This window comes from Ascaphus truei, unplaced genomic scaffold, assembly GCF_040206685.1.
Source record: "Ascaphus truei isolate aAscTru1 unplaced genomic scaffold, aAscTru1.hap1 HAP1_SCAFFOLD_805, whole genome shotgun sequence".
NCBI lineage: Eukaryota > Metazoa > Chordata > Amphibia > Anura > Ascaphidae > Ascaphus > Ascaphus truei.
The window spans coordinates 44,440-62,500 of record NW_027457140.1 but is presented as its reverse complement, the minus strand read 5'-3'; the positions used below and the strand labels follow the sequence as shown (position 1 = coordinate 62,500).

General features: G+C 50.6%; 2 protein-coding genes across 4 annotated transcripts in view; both read right to left on the bottom strand.

The window, feature by feature from the left end:
* The window catches only part of SLC16A5 (solute carrier family 16 member 5), a 24,196-nt gene extending 22,060 nt beyond the window's left edge, over window positions 1-2,136 (bottom strand). Inside the window, exon 1 of one of the 2 annotated variants that reach the window (XM_075584900.1) lies at window positions 1,781-2,136. The gene's annotated coding sequence lies outside the window, so the exon portion shown is untranslated. Of the gene's footprint in view, window positions 1-1,738 lie in introns of both variants that reach the window. The other variant, XM_075584898.1, reaches the window with a different exon arrangement.
* A 3,329-nt stretch (window positions 2,137-5,465) lies between these two features.
* LOC142486285 (uncharacterized) lies at window positions 5,466-18,047 on the bottom strand. Of its 2 annotated transcripts, none has more exons than XM_075584911.1 (2): window positions 16,240-18,047; window positions 5,466-16,162 (listed from the first exon to the last, which is right to left on the bottom strand). In XM_075584911.1, exon 2 carries the CDS (start codon window positions 7,921-7,923, stop codon window positions 6,835-6,837), a length of 1,089 nt encoding a protein of 362 aa, XP_075441026.1. In that variant the 5' UTR covers window positions 7,924-16,162; window positions 16,240-18,047; the 3' UTR covers window positions 5,466-6,834. The 2 variants fall into 2 exon arrangements, with proteins under 2 accessions (XP_075441026.1, XP_075441025.1); XM_075584910.1 differs by having other exon boundaries at window positions 5,466-16,239; window positions 16,272-18,047.
* Window positions 18,048-18,061: the final 14 nt, after the last annotated feature.

The following is an 18,061-nucleotide window of genomic DNA, read 5'->3' as shown; positions in this document are numbered from 1 at the left end:
CACACACACACACAGCCCGTTCCTCTATCACTCAGTAACGGTCACTAACACAGGGGCCTGTCAGCCCCACCCACACCCACACCCACACACACACACAGACCCAGCACACACACACACACACACACACACACACACACAGCCCGTTCCTCTGTCACTCAGTAACGGTCACTAACACAGGGGCCTGTCAGCCCCCCCCCCACCCACACCCACACCCACACACACACACAGACCCAGCACACACACACACACACACACACACACACACACACACACACACACACACACACACACAGCCCGTTCCTCTGTCACTCAGTAACGGTCACTAACACAGGAGCCTGTCACCCAGCACACACAGACCATATACACACCCAGCGCACGCACACACACACCCAGCACACACACAGACCGTATACACACCCAGCACACACAGACCGTATACACACCCAACACACACAGACCGTATACACACCCCACACACACACACACACCCAGCGCACACACAGACCATACACACACACACCATATACACACCCAGCACACACACAGACCATATACACACCCAGCATACACACAGAACGTATACACACCCAACACACACAGACCGTATACACACCCCACACACACACACCCAGCGCACACACAGACCATACACACACACACACCATATACACACCCAGCACACACACAGACCATATACACACCCAGCACACACACAGAACGTATACACACACACACACACACACACACACAGCGCACACACAGACCATACACACACACACAGCGCATATACACACACCATATACAGACACACAGACACAGCCCGTTCCTCTGTCCTCTGTATACACACCCCACACACACACACACACACACCCAGCGCACACACAGACCATACACACACACACCATATACACACCCAGCACACACACAGACCATATACACACCCAGCACACACACAGACCGTATACACACCCCACACACACACACCCAGCGCACACACAGACCATACACACACACACACCATATACACACCCAGCACACACACAGACCATATACACACCCAGCACACACACAGAACGTATACACACACACACACACACACACAGCGCACACACAGACCATACACACACACACAGCGCATATACACACACCATATACAGACACACAGACACAGCCCGTTCCTCTGTCACTCAGTAACCGTCACTAAAACAGGGGCCTGTCACCCCCCACACCCAGCGCACACAGACCATATACACACCCAGTACACACAGACCCAGCATACACACACCCAGCATATGAGGCAATAGGAGGAGTTATAGGGAGCGGTTCTATCAGGTAATAGGAGGTTATAGGAAGAGTTTAAATGTGGCAATATGAGTAGTTATTGGGAGATGTTATATGGGGTAATAGGAGGAGTTATAGGGAGGGGTTATATGGGGTAATAGGAGGAGTTATAGGGAGGGGTTATATGGGGTAATAGGAGGAGTTATTGGGAGATGTTATATGGGGTAATAGGAGGAGTTATTGGGAGCGGTTATATGGGGTAATAGGAGTAGTTATTGGGAGGGGTTATACGGGGTAATAGGAGGAGTTATAGGGAGGGGTTATATGGGGTAATAGGAGGAGTTATTGGGAGATGTTATATGGGGCAATAGGAGGAGTTATAGGGAGCGGTTATATGGGGTAATAGGAGGAGTTATTGGGAGATGTTATATGGGGCAATAGGAGGAGTTATACTCACCCTTCTTTCTCTTCCTCTCCTCCCTCCTGAATAGAGTCTCACCTCATCTCTCTCTCTCCTGCTTCTCCCCTCTGAGACCCCTGGTTTCTACTTTGCCCCATTGGACTGGGAATGGGGGCAGGATACAGAGCTGAGAGAGGTGATGGAGGGGGGGGGGGGGAGGGAGAGAATGAGGAAAAGAGAACAAAAACAAGGAGAGGAAACAGGAGAGATTAGAGGGGAGATGAGGGAGGGAGAGAGGCAAAAGGGATTGTGCAAGAGGGAGGACGAGACGAGAGTCACAGAAGGAATGAGAAAGGGAGGGGGGTACGAGAAAGTGAAGGAGAAAAAGAGAAAATGAGGGGGGAGAGTGAGCAAGGGTCAAAGAACATCATAAAGAGAAAAAGAGAAGAGCGTGAGGGAGAGAGAAAGGAAGGGGGGGAAGAGCGCAAGAGGGAGAAGAGTAAGAGGAGGGAGGGAGAGAGGGGAAGAGAGTAAGAGGGGGGAAGAGAGAGTAAGAGGGGGGGGGAAGAGAGAGTAAGAGGGGGGGGAAGAGAGAGTAAAAGGGGGGGGGGGAAGAGAGAGTAAGAGGGGGGGAAGAGAGAGTAAGAGGGGGGGAAGAGAGAGTAAGAGGGGGGGGAGAGAGAGTAAGAGGGGGGAGGGAGAGTAAGAGGGGGGGAAGAAGAGAGTAAGAGGAGGGGGAAGAAGAGAGTAAGAGGAGGGGGAAGAGAGAGTACGAGGAGGGGGAAGAGAGAGTTAGGCCGAGTTCAGGGTGCTTACTACACGACGGGCACGTTTACTACACGACGGGCGCGCTTACTACACGACGGGCGGGCTTATGTGCGCGCGCACGATCGGAACAATGACATGGTTTTCAATGAACCATGTCAAGTTGCAATTTCTGGCGGCGGCACAGTACAGCGTTGTCGCTGCGACATTTTGCAGCTACATCAGAAATTGATTTTTTGGGGGGCGGCAGTCGCGTCACGTGAGCTGCTTTAGCGAGCCAGCTCCGTGACACGTTGGCCGCTTGTTCTGGCCCGGACCTCTTGTGCCAGTCTTTGAGCTCTCTGCTATTTCCATTTGACTGTAATATTGAGTTTTGTCTTTTCTCCTTCACCCCCTCCTCTTTTCCAGCATATCTCAATTATATTTATCTATTCAATTCAGTCAGTGTATCTCCGATTTATTTATTAATATTTTATTATATTCATTATGATTTTAGGTGTTATTAAAACAGGTTTTTTTTGGACCTCTAATGCATGTGTTGCATAGAGGGTTAAATAGATTGCTTTTGAAATATATTTGTATAAAGTTATGCACTCTTTACGTTGCTATTCATAGTTACTATGTAATCGTCATTCATGGGAGGTGAGCTCAGCTTGCTTTCACCAATGAGAGTAGGAGGCGGGGTATATAATACCAGCTGGGCAGCAGTATCGCCACGCCTGAGGAAACCGGTACTTCCGGTGAAACGCGTTGCGGGACACCCTGTTCCATCGGTGTAGAACGCCGCGCGACCTCCACACCTGCCCGAAATCCAGCCGGGAAATCATATCGGGAAGTGCGGGACGGGAGCGAGCAATGCGGACCGGGCAGAGGGAGCGCCCAGAGGGACCGGGCAGAGGGAGCGCCCAGAGATTCCGACCGGTCGCAGCTCTATTTATTCTTATTAATGCGATTGTATCACTGATAAAGTGAGTGTATTTCTACTTTGCTTCACAGATACATTTATCTCACTATGTTGGGCTTTTTATTCTATCAAGGAAGGTGACCGGACTCCAGGGGTTAAAGACACTTTGAAACGGACGATATAAAGACACCAGATGGCCAAATATTATTTGGACTCGCTTTTTAAAGAACTAGGAATTCGTGAGTACCCATTTCACAGAATCCAAGACTCGCTTCACAATATGGTTCCCAGCGCATTGCACTATATTCTGTGTGTTTCTCTGATTTTGCATACACCCGCGCTCCCCAATTATTTGGACTAATATAAATTCCTCGTCTTCCTCCCGACGCCAATTTTGGATCTATTTCAAAGGCTGCAGCTTAGACCTAGTTAATATAATATCTACGTGCATGATGGAAAAGATGGTGACCAGGAGGATTTTCTAGTGCAACCTCAGTCATTATTCATCTTCCCATTGGTAGGAACACTGCAGTCACAGCACACATTGATTAACCTGGATGCTGATATTCATACTTATGCAGGACTTCCTGGAGTGCCCACTTTGACACACTTGGGAGATGCATCTTCTGGTTACTTTAGAGATGCTCATCTGGTGGGCCCGGTCCCCCCTCCTTATCAACACCCTCGCAGTCCCTTTTACTGTGGGCCCCTGCTGAGATCCCGGCCTGTAGAACCTAAGTATTACTTCCCCACTCCCGTTTTGGACCTGCCACCTCCTCAGGCGGTACTGAACACTGTGGTTGGGGATCTGCTTGTAGGACGGATCCCCCAGACATCCTGGGGGAACTTCTGCTTGGTCCACTGAGGCATGTCTGCATTCCTGTTACCGGGACATGCTTTACCACATATGGCCAAACTGTAGTATCCTTACTGATGGGGCACTGTCCCTGTCTGAAATACAATTCAAGGGGGCCGGAGCTATACTATGCTTTCGGGAACATTTCCCTACCTCTAAGCTCTGACGCTTCTCTTCTGCTGCCATGCTGGAACTCTCTCCCAGAATCCTATGCTCTTCTCCTTTATACCTCTGATGACACAGTATGCTGTGTCCCCCCTAAGTGTAGCTTAACCTCTACTCTCCTAACAAATAGTGTACAAAGATCGTCCAGATCCTGTAATAAATGGTGGAAGTCACTTTCGTTTCCGGACACTAGTGAAGTATTTACAGAACCCTTCCTTAGACCGAACTTGGTTAAGGACCGCCTTAGAATGTCCAAGCCGCCAGGGAAAGGCTTTGTGGATCGGGCGGAGTAGTGGCCCCTGAGAAAGTAGATCTTGAACTACTGGCAGTTTCCATGGACCTCCCATGGTCATCTTGATGATCTCCAACCTTTCATGTGTCAAGAAATCCCATAACTCCCATCTCTTCTGTGAAACAAAAGAAGACAAACACAGACCTCTTCGGTTGAATTAAAAAAAAAAATATATATTAGGCCACAAGCCCCCACTGTTACTTACAAGTAAGGGATGTGTCGTGCTGCTGCATCAGAGGGGTACAAGGAGAAGTTATCACCGCAATAAAGAACACTGTTCCATCCAAGTGAGTGTCCATAGAGCATACCACGTAAGTACCGTTCTCCTATGGATCACCTCGTGATGTCCGGTCCGTCCTCCTCGGTGATGCCACGTCAGGGTGCAGCCGGTTAAGATCCGCGTCTCGGGAACGCTGTAGTCGTCTGCAACTGGAGCTCCCGCGCTGTGATCCTCTGATGTTGTCCGGGTTCTCGTGCCCAACACCGACGCCTTGCGTCCGACGTCGACAAGCGTCCTCACTGGCCGTGTGCCAGGGAAAAAACTTTGCAGCCCTTGAAAACCTCTGACAAGAAAGTACAGCGTCACCTTGCGAACCCCTACTCGTTTCGCTTATTCCTAAAGCTTCATCAGGGGCCGACCGGACAGCACAAGGTGATCCATATGAGAACGGTACTTACGTGGTATGCTCTATGGACACTCGCTTGGATGGAACAGTGTTCTTTATTGCGGTGATAACTTCTCCCTGTACCCCTCCGATGCAGCACGACACATCCCTTACTTGCAAGTAAAAATAGGGCCTAATATATATATTTTATTCAACCGAAGAGGCCGGTGTTTGTCTCTCTTGTTTTTGCATACATTTGGAGGTTCCCTGGCAGAACCGTGAAGGGCTGAGGAACCCAGCTCTTTGAAGACAACAACACATGGATCCTCTACATTTCAAAGTGTCTGGACTATTGGTAGAGCACAGGTAATCTGTTTGTGTATCTCTTCTGCGAAATATTTGGGCCCCAGCCTGTAATGTAACTGAGCTGCTCTGTGAAACCCCTGGGAAGCCAGCACGCTGACGAAGCGCCTTATAGGCGTGAAACGCGTAAGAGAAGGAGGCTTTTTGCACCCATCCCTGTCTGCACCATGAAGTTATAATAAAGGACTTTTATTTTACTGCTGCTGTTCCAGTGTATCCTGTACCTTTGCTGTGCTCTGCATCACCTGCATCTGTGGCTACCATATCCTATCCTACCTGCAGAAGCACGCACCCTGGAAGGCTACAAGGGCATGGTCACGTGAGTTGGTACTTTAATTGTACTTTGGGGTATTTTATTGGTGTTACAAGGCAGTTGTCAGACCCAGTCCACATTGGTAGTGAGGGGGTGGGGCTCATATATCTCCATCACCCACACTCACCAGGACATTATATTTGGGTACAGACACTCATGCTCACCCATATATACCTCATTACTCACCTTCATACCTGCACCTAGCCATCTTCAATCAAGCATTTATTTGCATCATAGATGTATAACCATCACGGTCATTAGAGCACTATTATTGAACTTTGTTCACCTACGCTAAAAAACATTGATTGAAATTAACGTCCTCCAAAAAAAAAAAAAACCTTTACAGAGACTGCAGGTCACAAACTTTGGCTCACCTGCTTACACACGCACACACAAACAGTTACACACAGGCAACACACTCAGACAGTTAAACACACAGACTCAGGTGCACACATATACACACATCCAGAAGTACATACACAGTAACACACACACGGGTACACACCTCTGTCCTGGGAGCTGCAGCTATAAATATTACACAATACAGCTTTAATTTCCAGCATTCCATTATTACTACGAATCCTTCCATCAAGTTGCCAAATATCTGACCTTCTCCCAATCCCGCCCCCGCTAAATATCACCCTCATTCTCCCTATTATCATCCGTTCCCTCACTGCCACATTAACCCTTTAGGGGTTAACAGACTCTCAGTGACTGGCACCAAAACCTTCCCACTGGCACTGTCACATGTGCACCTCAGGAGTTACTGGATCGTGCCTGCCCCGTCACTGTTGCCTGGCTATGCAGGTAAGTCTTGGGGTCTCTCCGCTGGTCAAACATCTCTCCGATCCAATAACACCGGACATCACGTACCTGCTGCGCCACAATGTTTATCGCATGGCTACAGGCGGGTGTCGGAGGCGCGGGGAGGGCGGGTGTCGGGGGAGTCGGAGGGGCGGGATACGGAGGCATGGGAGCGGGTGTCGGGGGAGTCGGAGGGGCGGGATACGGAGGCATGGGGAGGGCGGGATACGGAGGCATGGGGAGGGCGGGTGTCGGAGGCGCGGGGAGGGTGGGAGTCGGAGGGGCAGGATACAGAGGTGCAGGGAGGGCGGGAGTCGGAGGGGCGGGATACAGAGGTGCAGGGAGGGCGGGAGTCGGAGGGGCGGGATACGGAGGCATGGGGAGGGCGGGAGTCGGAGGGGCGGGATACAGAGGTGCAGGGCGGGAGGCGCGGGGAGGGTGGGAGTCGGAGGCGCGGGGAGGGTGGGAGTCGGAGGCGTGGGATACAGAGGTGCAGAGAGGGCGGGAGGGGGAGAGCGGGAGTCGGAGGCGCGGGATACGGAGGTGCAGGGAGGGCGGGAGTCGGAGGGAGGGTGGGAGTCGTAGGCGCTTGGAGGGCGGAAATCATAGGCGCGGGGAGGGTGGGAATCAGAGGCGCGGGGAGGGCGGAAATCATAGGCGCGGGGAGGGCGGGAATCAGGCGCGGGGAGGGTGGGAGTCGGAGGCGCTGGGAGGGTGGGAATCGGAGGCGCTGGGAGGGTGGGAATCGGAGGCGCTGGGAGGGCGGGAATCGTAGGCGCGGAGAAGGCGGGAATCGTAGGCGCGGGGAGGGCGGGAATCGGAGGTGCGGGAGTCAGAGACACAGGGAAGGCGGGAGTCAGAGACACAGGGAAGGCGGGAGTTGGAGGCGCGGGGAAGGCAGGAATTGTAGGCGCGGGGAAGGTAGGAGACGGAGGTGCGGGATTAAGAGGCAGGAGGGCGGGAGTCGGAGACACGGGGAAGGTGGGAGTTGGAGGCGCGGGGAAGGCAGGAGACGGAGGCGCGGGATTCAGTGGCGTGGGGAGGGTGGGAGACAGAACCGCGGGGAGGGCGGGAGGCGCGAGGAGGGCAGGAGACGGAGGCGCGGGGAGGGCGGGAAATCTTCCTTTATTATAGCAAGTTTCCTCAAGGTGAAAAGAAATGGATCTCGTGCACATTGTATTTCTATCCTCAGCGCGAATCCTGCGTGTTGTACAACCGGTTTCGGGGCCTTTGTCAGTAATAACAATCACTTACTCACCCGTGTAATCCCTAACGAGAGAACACCGGCACGGCCCATTATTGTGGCCGCGTCGCTCGGACTCATTGGAATGTATTTAACCCTTTATGCCAGGGGTGGCCAGCTCCGGTCCTCACGGGCCAGCACGTTGACTGAGCCACCTGTGCTGAAGCAGGGATATCCCCGAATACCTGGCCGTTTGGTGGCTCCTGAGGACCTGAGTTGGCCACCCTCTGCTTAACTCCAGCCCTCAAGATCCCCCAACAGGTCAAGCTTTAAAGAATATCCCAGCTTCAGCACAGGTGGCTCAGTTGCTGACTAAGACACCTGTGCTGAAGCAGGGATATCCCCAATTCCTGGCCTGTTGGGGGGGTGGGGGGGTCTTGAGGACTAAAGTTGACCACCCCTGGTCTAATGATTAGTCAGTAATCTTGCTATGTGAGATACAGGTGTGCAATAGAGGGATAGCCCGTGGCTCAGCTGCCTCTACCCCTGAAGAGAAGAGTTCGTGGCCCCTTCTGCTACCTACTGTACTAGGACACCTCCATCTCACCTAGCACAATGACCCGGCGTGGCCAACTCCAGGCCTCCAGGGCCACCGACAAGTCAGGGTTTCAGGATAGCCCTGCTTCAGCTCAGGTGGCACAATCCATTATGATTGAGCCCTGTGCTGAAGCAGGGATATCCCCAATACAATATATTTTTGGGTTGTAGGATAAGGGGGATGGGGGTAGTGTAACGATTAGAGCCGACAGCTAGAGGTCCCTGTGACGAGCTGAGTAACGGCGAAACCCAGACGGAGAGTTTCCCAAAATACCCTCCGTAGGGTACGCCGGTAGCCGCACTGCGAGTTTAAATCCCGCGGTGATGGCATCCCTGGCGGATTCCTATTGGCCCACGTGACGCGGGACATTTAAACCTCAGTATGGGGCGCCGGTATCTCTGTGAAGTTTAACGGTCACGTGGGCCAATAGGAAGCCGCCCAGGATGACATCACTGCTTCCGATTGGGGGGTGCGGGACATTTAAACAGCAGATACCGGCAACCCCAGCAGAGCCAAGTATCTCGGGGAGATGGGGGGTCCCCGCAGCCGAAAGGAGCGCGGTTCAGCTCCGGAGACCCCCTGCTTCACACCAATTCAAAAATACAGTGTCGCCAGCAGAGGCCGCGCCTGGCGTCCCTTAGCCAGCGCTTATAGTGACGGCGACGTGCTCGTGACCGCTGACGCCACACGCCGCTACAGTGAAAGTTGCACTCGAGTCGCTGGCGGCAAGCGGCGGTGACGGCAGCAAGGGGGACGGCGTAAACGGCAAGATGGAGATGTGATTGGGTTGCGCCAGTCACGTGATGCGGCTCTCGCTGTGTATGGCAAAATCCATCGACTACAGCGATTTTGGTCTCCCCGTCGCTACGCAGCGCCGCCGCGTTTGCGCCTACTATGGCCACCAGCGACGGACTACATGTACTTGTTTTGGCGCTGTGCGCCATCGCCATTACTATAAGCGCCGCCTTAGGCTGAGCTTATACTGCAGGCTACATTGACTGCGACGCAACCAGTGACGTCACCCGTCGCCAACGTTGTAATTGACTTTTTGCGATGTCGCTGACTGCAAGGAGCAGCGACGTCAGATAGAGGCGCTGTGATTGGCTTATTGCAGTCACATGGTGCGGCCGACGCGGTAAATATCAAAATCCATTGATTTCAGCACTTTTGGACGCTGTGTCGCGCACGTTATTTTACATCTACTTGTTTTGACGCGGGGCACCGGCGCTGTAGCCAGGACTATAAGCGCAGCCTCAGGCCGTGATTATACCAGAAATCGCGCACGAAGCCGCGCAGCTTCAAAACAAAACAATCACATGCAATGAAAGCGCACATAGCAAGCGCGATGGGAGCGCCGCGACGTGCTGCAAAGCTGCTGCCTCATGAAGAGATTTGGTTTCTCACAGGCGACGGCCGCGTCACGTGATTGGTGCGGCCAATCACAGTGCACCTTAAACAAGCCAGGAAGTGATGATGTGGCCATGTCTCCCTGCAGTAGCGCTACAAGTCGCTTCTGCGCGTGCACATGTAGCGTCGCGACGATGACGTCACCGGATCGCTCTGCAGTTAGCGGTAGAATTGAGGCCTTGGGCAGCGCCTTATCTGGTACCGCAGGGACGAGCCTGAGAGAACGCTGTGTTTCTTACCTCCTGCCAAATACCTTTAACTGGAATAACAAGTAGCAGGCGCAGATCTTACAAGGACAACCATTCCGGATACAGGAGTTATAGGGAAAAAAGGCTCGTTTGGATTAAATCAGAGATAAATACAGATGTAGCTAGACCGCTGTTGTCTGTAAAAGGTTAAATAAATTCAATTGAATTTAACGGACTGGGCCCCAATATTGTGGTATACAGGGTTTTCGTCCTCTCCCAATTGTTTTTATGGAAAGGGTTTGAATAGTTGAGTGATGTGTTGTGGTTACGGACGGAGGCGCAGAAACCGCTTGTACAGCCCGCGTCGGATTCGGACACGGAAAAATAAATATGTTCATTCCATTTCGTGCCTGGATTTTTTACACCTGTGAGAAATGGAACGTGGCGTCTTGGCCTAAAAAGAAAAGGTTAGGGGGAGCCCCCTGCCGCCCCAAAAATAAATCATGTGTGGGACGCGTTTAAAATGTCTCAGCGTCTTCTGCGTAAGTCCCTCTCCTGGCTTTCTATTAAATCCCGTATCACACACACAATTCTCCTCCACTCTTTTAAGGATTTACCCTTCTCTGCCCCTCCGTATATATCTCTCACTACATCCTCCTTTGCCCCCTCCTCACCTCAACACTAATCTCAATATACCCCCCTTATATTTTACCCTAATCTCACTCTACCCTCCTCTTTACATCTAACCATAATCTAGAACTCCCTCTGCCCCTCCTTACATCTCACCCTAATATCTCACTATACCCTCCTCACATCTCACCCTAATCTCTCACTATACTCTCCTCTGCCCCTCCTTACATCTCACCCTAATCTCTCACTATACCCTCCTCACATCTCACCCTAATATCTCACTATACCCTCCTTACATCTCACCCTAATCTCTCACTACACCCTCCTCTGCCCCTCCTTACATCTCACCCTAATCTCTCACTATACCCTCCTCACATCTCACCCTAATATCTCACTATACCCTCCTCTGTCCCTCCTTACATCTCACCCTAATATCTCACTATACCCTCCTCTGCTCCTCCGTACATCTCACCCTAATATCTCACTATACTCTCCTCTGCCCCTCCTTACATCTCACCCTAATATCTCACTATACTCTCCTCTGCCCCTCCTTACATCTCATCACTATACCCTCCTCTGCCCCTCCTTACATCTCACCCTAATATCTCACTATACCCTCCTCTGCCCCGCCTTACACCTCAGCCTAATCACCACGCGCAGGCATGTGCTGCAGGGCGTCTGGCCGTGTGACGAGGTCACCAGGGGAGCAGTTCTCTCGGGGACACATGACACGTGGGGAGGTCATCGCCCCGTTACCCTGGAGGACAGCACAGCCCCTGGATGCGAACGGGAGGTTATTACACTGACCTGCCTCTTCTGCAATATCTCACCATGAGAAAGAATTGCATGCTGAGTGTTACGGTGCACGCCATGCGCTGGAGTTTCACGGCGTGTGTGTGTATATCTTTATTCACATAGCGCCCACGGTGTACTCAGCACTTTACAAGAGAGACAATGCTGTACAGGGAGTTATAATACAATAAGTGCACCAAACAATCAGACTTAGGAAATCCCTGCCCCGGAGAGCTTACAATCTAAGCGGTATGTTGGGAGAGTTACAGAGACAGCATGTGAGGGAATAAGTGCAAGTAGATGGCAGTGCCTGGCCTTGATAATGGGTAGGTGCAGTTGATGGCAGTGCCTGGTCACAATGGTTGGTAGAAGGGACAGTAGCCAGGAGTCCAAGCCAGTGGTTCCCAACTGTTTTTTGGCTAAGGAACCTTTAATTAAATTGTGAAATCTGTCCAGAACCCCAACCCTCTGAGATCAGATGAATTGTAAGGGACCCCAACCCTCTCTAATAGCGTGTCTGATGCATTGGAAGGAACCCCAACCCTCTCTAACAGCGCGCCTGAGATCAGATGCATTGTAAGGAACCCCAACCCTCTCTAATAGCATGTCTGAGATCAGATGCATTGTAAGGAACCCCAACCCTCTCTAATAGCGCGTCTGAGATCAGATGCATTGTAAGGAACCCCGACCCTCTCTAATAGCGCGTCTGAGATCAGATGCATTGTAAGGAACCCCAACCCTCTCTAATAGCGCGTCTGAGATCAGATGCAGTGTAAGGAACCCCAACCCTCTCTAATAGCGCGTCTGAGAACAGATGCATTGTAAGGAACCCCAACCCTCTCTAATAGCGTGCCAGAGATCAGCTGCATTGTAAAATTCTTCTGTATTTGGTACTATTTTCAAATGACCTGGAAATGGCAGGGAACCCTTTAGGGGTGCCCGGGGAACCCTTTAGGGGTGGCTGGGACACCCTGGATGAAAAACACTGGTCCAGGTTATTGAAATGCTTAATTTAAGAGCGGCGTTTTAGGGTTTGATTTAAAGGTGGAGAGAGAAGGTGCTCTGCTTATACAGAGTGTGAGGGGGTCCCACAGGTAAGGGGCAGTACGGGAAAAAGGTTTAAGGTGAGAGAGCAGTAGAGGTGAAAGGGGCGGAGAGGAGACAGTTATGGGCAGAGCGCAGAAGACGATCAGTGCCGATTTGTAGGGAGGAGCAGATGAGGGGAGAGCCCTGAAGCAGACCTATGTGGGTGATCCGGAACTTGATGGGAAGCCGGGAGAGGGCTGTAAGGAGGAGATGAGCAGACACTGTTTTGGGAGAAAGGGAAATGATTCTAGCAGCAGAATTTTGGATAGATTGTAAGAGAGAAAGTTGTGAGGCAGGGAGGCCTGTCAGCAGTATGTTACAGTAACCCAGGCAGGAGAGGACAAGGGCAGGCATTAGATTTAGCAGTATGTTACAGTAACCCGGGCGGGAGAGGACAAGGGCAGGCATTAGATTTAGCAGTATGTTACAGTAACCCAGGCGGGAGAGGATAAGGGCAGGCATTAGATTTAGCAGTAGGTTACAGTAACCCAGGCGGGAGAGGATAAGGGCAGGCATTAGATTTAGCAGTAGGTTACAGTAACCCAGGCGGGAGAGGATAAGGGCAGGCATTAGATTTAGCAGTAGGTTACAGTAACCCGGGCGGGAGAGGATAAGGGCAGGCATTAGATTTAGCAGTATGTTACAGTAACCCGGGCGGGAGAGGATAAGGGCAGGCATTAGATTTAGCAGTAGGTTACAGTTACCCGGGCGGGAGAGGATAAGGGCAGGCATTAGATTTAGCAGTAGGTTACAGTAACCCAGGCGGGAGAGGATAAGGGCAGGCATTAGATTTAGCAGTATGTTACAGTAACCCAGGCGGGAGAAGATAACGGCAGGCATTAGATTTAGCAGTAGGTTACAGTAACCCAGGCGGGAGAGGATAAGGGCAGGCATTAGATTTAGCAGTAGGTTACAGTAACCCAGGCGGGAGAGGATAAGGGCAGGCATTCCTTTTAGCAGTAGATTGATAGATGAAAAAGCGGATCGTGGCGATATAAATAAAAGGAAACGGAGGAGTCAAACGTCACTCCTAGGCACAGTGCTTTGGCGACAGGATAGATGGTGGTATAGTTTACTGAGAAGGAAACGGGGTATTACACCAGATTTAGGGGAAATGAGTGCTCAATTTGAGACATTAAGTTTAAGGCGGCGGAGCCCCATCCATGAGGATATACCCATTAGGCAATCAGACGTGGGACTGGATTGCAGGAGTAACGGTCGGGATAGATATATCTGCGTATCATCTGCATAGCGCCAATACTACACCGGAGGTCAAGAGGGTGGACGAGGTCACCAAGTGATAGTTTGTAGAGCGAGAAAAGGAGAGGTCCCAGGACAGAGGCCTGAGGTAAAACCAACAGACAGATCAACAGGAGACAGACGTTATCAAGAGAGACCAAAAATATGCCACGGGCGAGGTGTGATGGGAACCAGGAGAGAGGCCGGAGGTAAAACCAACAGGAGACAGACGTTACCAAGAGAGACCAAAAATATGCCACGGGCGAGGTGTGATGGGAACCAGGAGAGGCCGGAGGTAAAACCAACAGGAGACAGACGTTACCAAGAGAGACCAAAAATATGCCACGGGCGAGGTGTGATGGGAACCAGGAGAGAGGCCGGAGGTAAAACCAACAGGAGACAGACGTTACCAAGAGAGACCAAAAATATGCCACGGGCGTGGTGTGATGGGAACCAGGAGAGAGGCCGGAGGTAAAACCAACAGGAGACAGACGTTACCAAGAGAGACCAAAAATATGCCACGGGCGAGGTGTGATGGGAACCAGGAGAGAGCTTTGGGGCAGAGACCAAGAGTTTACAATATGGAGAGAGTAAACAGCATCGAAGGCAGCCGATATCCAGTAGGAGTACGGAAAAGTGACCGTGGGATTTGGGTTCGTAGATCGGCTACTTTAGTGAGCTGTACGAAAGCCAGATTGTAAAGGGCCCGGGGGGGGGGGGGGCATGGGAACGAAGAAAGCCGATCATACGGGAACGACGAGACGTTCTAGACCAGGAGGACTCAAACGAAGTCCTCAAGGGCCACCGACAGGCCAGGTTTTATGGACATCTTTGCTTCAGCACAGGTGGCTCAAAATCAGTGCTGAAGCAGGGATATACATAAAACCTTGAGGACCTTGGGCCTTGAGGACTTCGTTTGAGACCCCAGGTCTAGACATCTGGAAGCAAAAGGCAGGAGGGACACAGGGCGGTAGTTAGTAAGGCACGTAGGGTCTTGGGTGTTTGGGAATAGGGGTGATCACCGCATGTATAATTTTGTTGCTGCTAGAATCACTTTTCTCTCCTAAATCTGTCTCTGCGTCTCATGCTGAAATCCCTCTCCTGGCTTCCGATTAAATTCTGTATTATTTACAACGTTCTCCGTAAGGAGCAAAAGTCTTTTTTGACAAAAAAAATAATAATAATAAGACACTCCGCTTCAAACCTGTACAGGCGGTCCTCGGTTATCCGACACAATGCGTTACTCAAAATGGCGTTGGATAGCGAAACGTAAAGCGAAACACGTTTTCCCATAGGAACACTTTAAATGAAAGGTTCCGTTCCTGAAGGCATTTTTAACACTAAAATACACCAAATATTTTACGCAGGCAATAAGATATGCAGCATACATAAATTATATAGTGTATTTACTGTATTATTTATATAATATAACATAATAAATAATAATATATTATATACAGGCATACCCCGGTTTAAGGACACTCACTTTAAGTACTCGCGAGTAAGTACATATCGCTCAATAGGCAAACGGAGCTCACGCATGCGCCTGTCATCACGTCCTGAACAGCAAAGGACACTCACTTTAAGTACTCGCGAGTAAGTACATATCGCTCAATAGGCAAACGGAGCTCACGCATGCGCCTGTCATCACGTCCTGAACAGCAATACCGGCTCCCTACCTGTACCGAAGCTGTGCGCAAGCGAGGAGACCATAGAGCCGGTTACAAATGCGTTATTTACATCAGTTATGCACGTATATAACGATTGCCGTACAGTACATGCATCGATAAGTGGGGAAAAGGTAGTGCTTCACTTTAAGTACATTTTCGCTTTACATACATGCTCTGGTCCCATTGCGTACGTTAAAGCGGGGTATGCCTGTAGTATAATATAATATATATACGCTCTTACGACGCTTTGCAACGTTGTTTGTGTGTGTATATATATATATACACAAATACACATAAACAACGTTGCAAAGCGTTGGATAAGCCGTTTTGGCGTTGTAAAAATGAACATAGGTATGCATTGCACAGCGTTGGATAAACCATTCGTTGTTAAACGAGGACTGCCTGTATAAATAAAAACAAATACAGCATGGATTGTCTCTTTAACGCTATACCCTCCTTACATCTCACCCTAATCTCTCACTATACCCTCCTCACATCTCACCCTAATCTCTCACTATACCCTCCTCTGCCCCTCCTTACATCTCACCCTAATCTCTCACTATACCCTCCTCTGCCCCTCCTTACATCTCACCCTAATCTCTCACTATACCCTCCTTACATCTCACCCTAATCTCTCACTAAACCCTCCACTGCCCCTCCTTACATCTCACGCTAATATATCACTATACCCTCTTTACCTCACCCTAATCTCTCACTATACCCTCCTTACATCTCACCCTAATCTCTCACTATACCCTCCTGTCCGTCCTTACATCTCAGCCCTAATTTCTCGCTATGCACCATCCCGACTCTTGCGTTCTGCTCAAGGATGTCTTCTCTCTCCCCCCTTTGTATCTAAAGCCCTCTCCCGCCTTAAACCCTTCTCACTGACGGCCCCGCACCTCTGGAATGCCCTTCCCCTCTATACCCGACTAGCACCCTCTCTATCCACCTGCAAAATCTATCTTATAACACATGCTTAAGGAAGCATATGAGTAGCTCCGTGGCTGATATATATAATATATAGATACCTATATACCTATATCTCATATGCACTGACCTTGTCCCCTTGCAGACGCACTTACCAGCCCACCCTCCTACTGTCTCCAAGTTCTCCCCACTTAGATTGTAAGCTCTGCGGAGCAGGGACTCCTTTTTCTAATGTTACTTTTATGTCTGAAGCGCCGAGTCCGATCATGTCACGTGTATTACTGCTGTAAAGCGCTGTATACATGGATAACGCGATATAAAACACACATACAAGGCAATCTCGCAAGGGAACCTTCCATTGTGCCTCAAGAGGAGTCTTTCACATGGGTGAAGAAATTAAAATGGCGGTGGGCTGGACAGATCACTAGAAATTACCATCGTTGGTACTCAACTGGATTCCATGAGCGACCAAAAGAAAGATTGGAGGGTGGGGTCATTGGGGAGGCGTCATCCCGCAGTGGGGGGGGGGGGGGGCGACAACAAGGGCAGATGAGGATGTAGATAAATATTTATCCCTGTTGGTCTAGGTCTTATGCAACTGATTAAAACAATATTGCAGACCGGCGGTGGCAGCAGAAAGGTCATGGAAGGTTATTTGCAACGTAAATACGAGCGCGGCCTGAGGTTTGTCTCGTGTTTACAAGATCGATCTTCCTTGTTCAGCGCCATGAAACACGGCAGATTCAGCCCCAGGCTGCGGCGGAGGGTGTGGGATCCAGGCATGAAGATGCAAATCTGTTACTATTATGTAGGGCAGTCGGGCTCAACTCCAGTCCTCAAGCCCCCCCAACAGGACAGGTTTTCAAGGTTATCCCAGTTTCAGCACAGGTGGCTCAGTCTTCAACTGAGCCTCTGATTGAGCCATCTGTGCTGAAGCGGGGATATCCTGAAAACCTGTTGGAGGGGGAGCGGGGGGGGGGGGGGGCGGCTTGAGGTCGTGCACCCCCTGACATAGTGATTATTACGATCGGTTGCACGTTCCCTGGGGGGCTCACAATTAACTCCGTGCTAAAGCCTTTGCACGGACAGATCTGAAGGCGGATTTTAAGAAAAGAGACGCCCCCCGATGGCAGAATTGCCCCGTCATACATCACCTCTGCTTCAACGCAACACACAATCTCAACCCCTCCCTCGCCCCCCCTAATAACACAATATTATATATCTATATACTCAGTACCACTGTAGCTGGGAATGTGACCTCCGACATACAACACGCTTGCTGGCTTTAACACGGATTGGCCAAAAGATTGAACTAAAGGACACCTTCTAATTAGAAATAAATATATACACTCATTAAATAATTTGTCATATCGCATGGGGGGGGGAAGGGCTGTTCGACGGCTTCAGGGGTCACAGTCCTGGTGTGTCTGCCCGAGTCAGACTACTAACTTGGTTTGTTGGAAGTGGCCGCGGACAGCCGGACACAGGGAGAGAAGATTACAAAATGCACACGTCACCTTTGGCAATAAAGACAAATAATTCTTGCGTGAGAAAGATTTATACACCCCCTCCCCACCCCCCCATCTCACC

Coding starts and splice junctions, on each gene's coding strand:
- LOC142486285 (XM_075584911.1), bottom strand. CDS start 7,923: ATGTGCACGAGATCCATTTCTTTTCACCTTGAGGAAACTTGCTATAAT.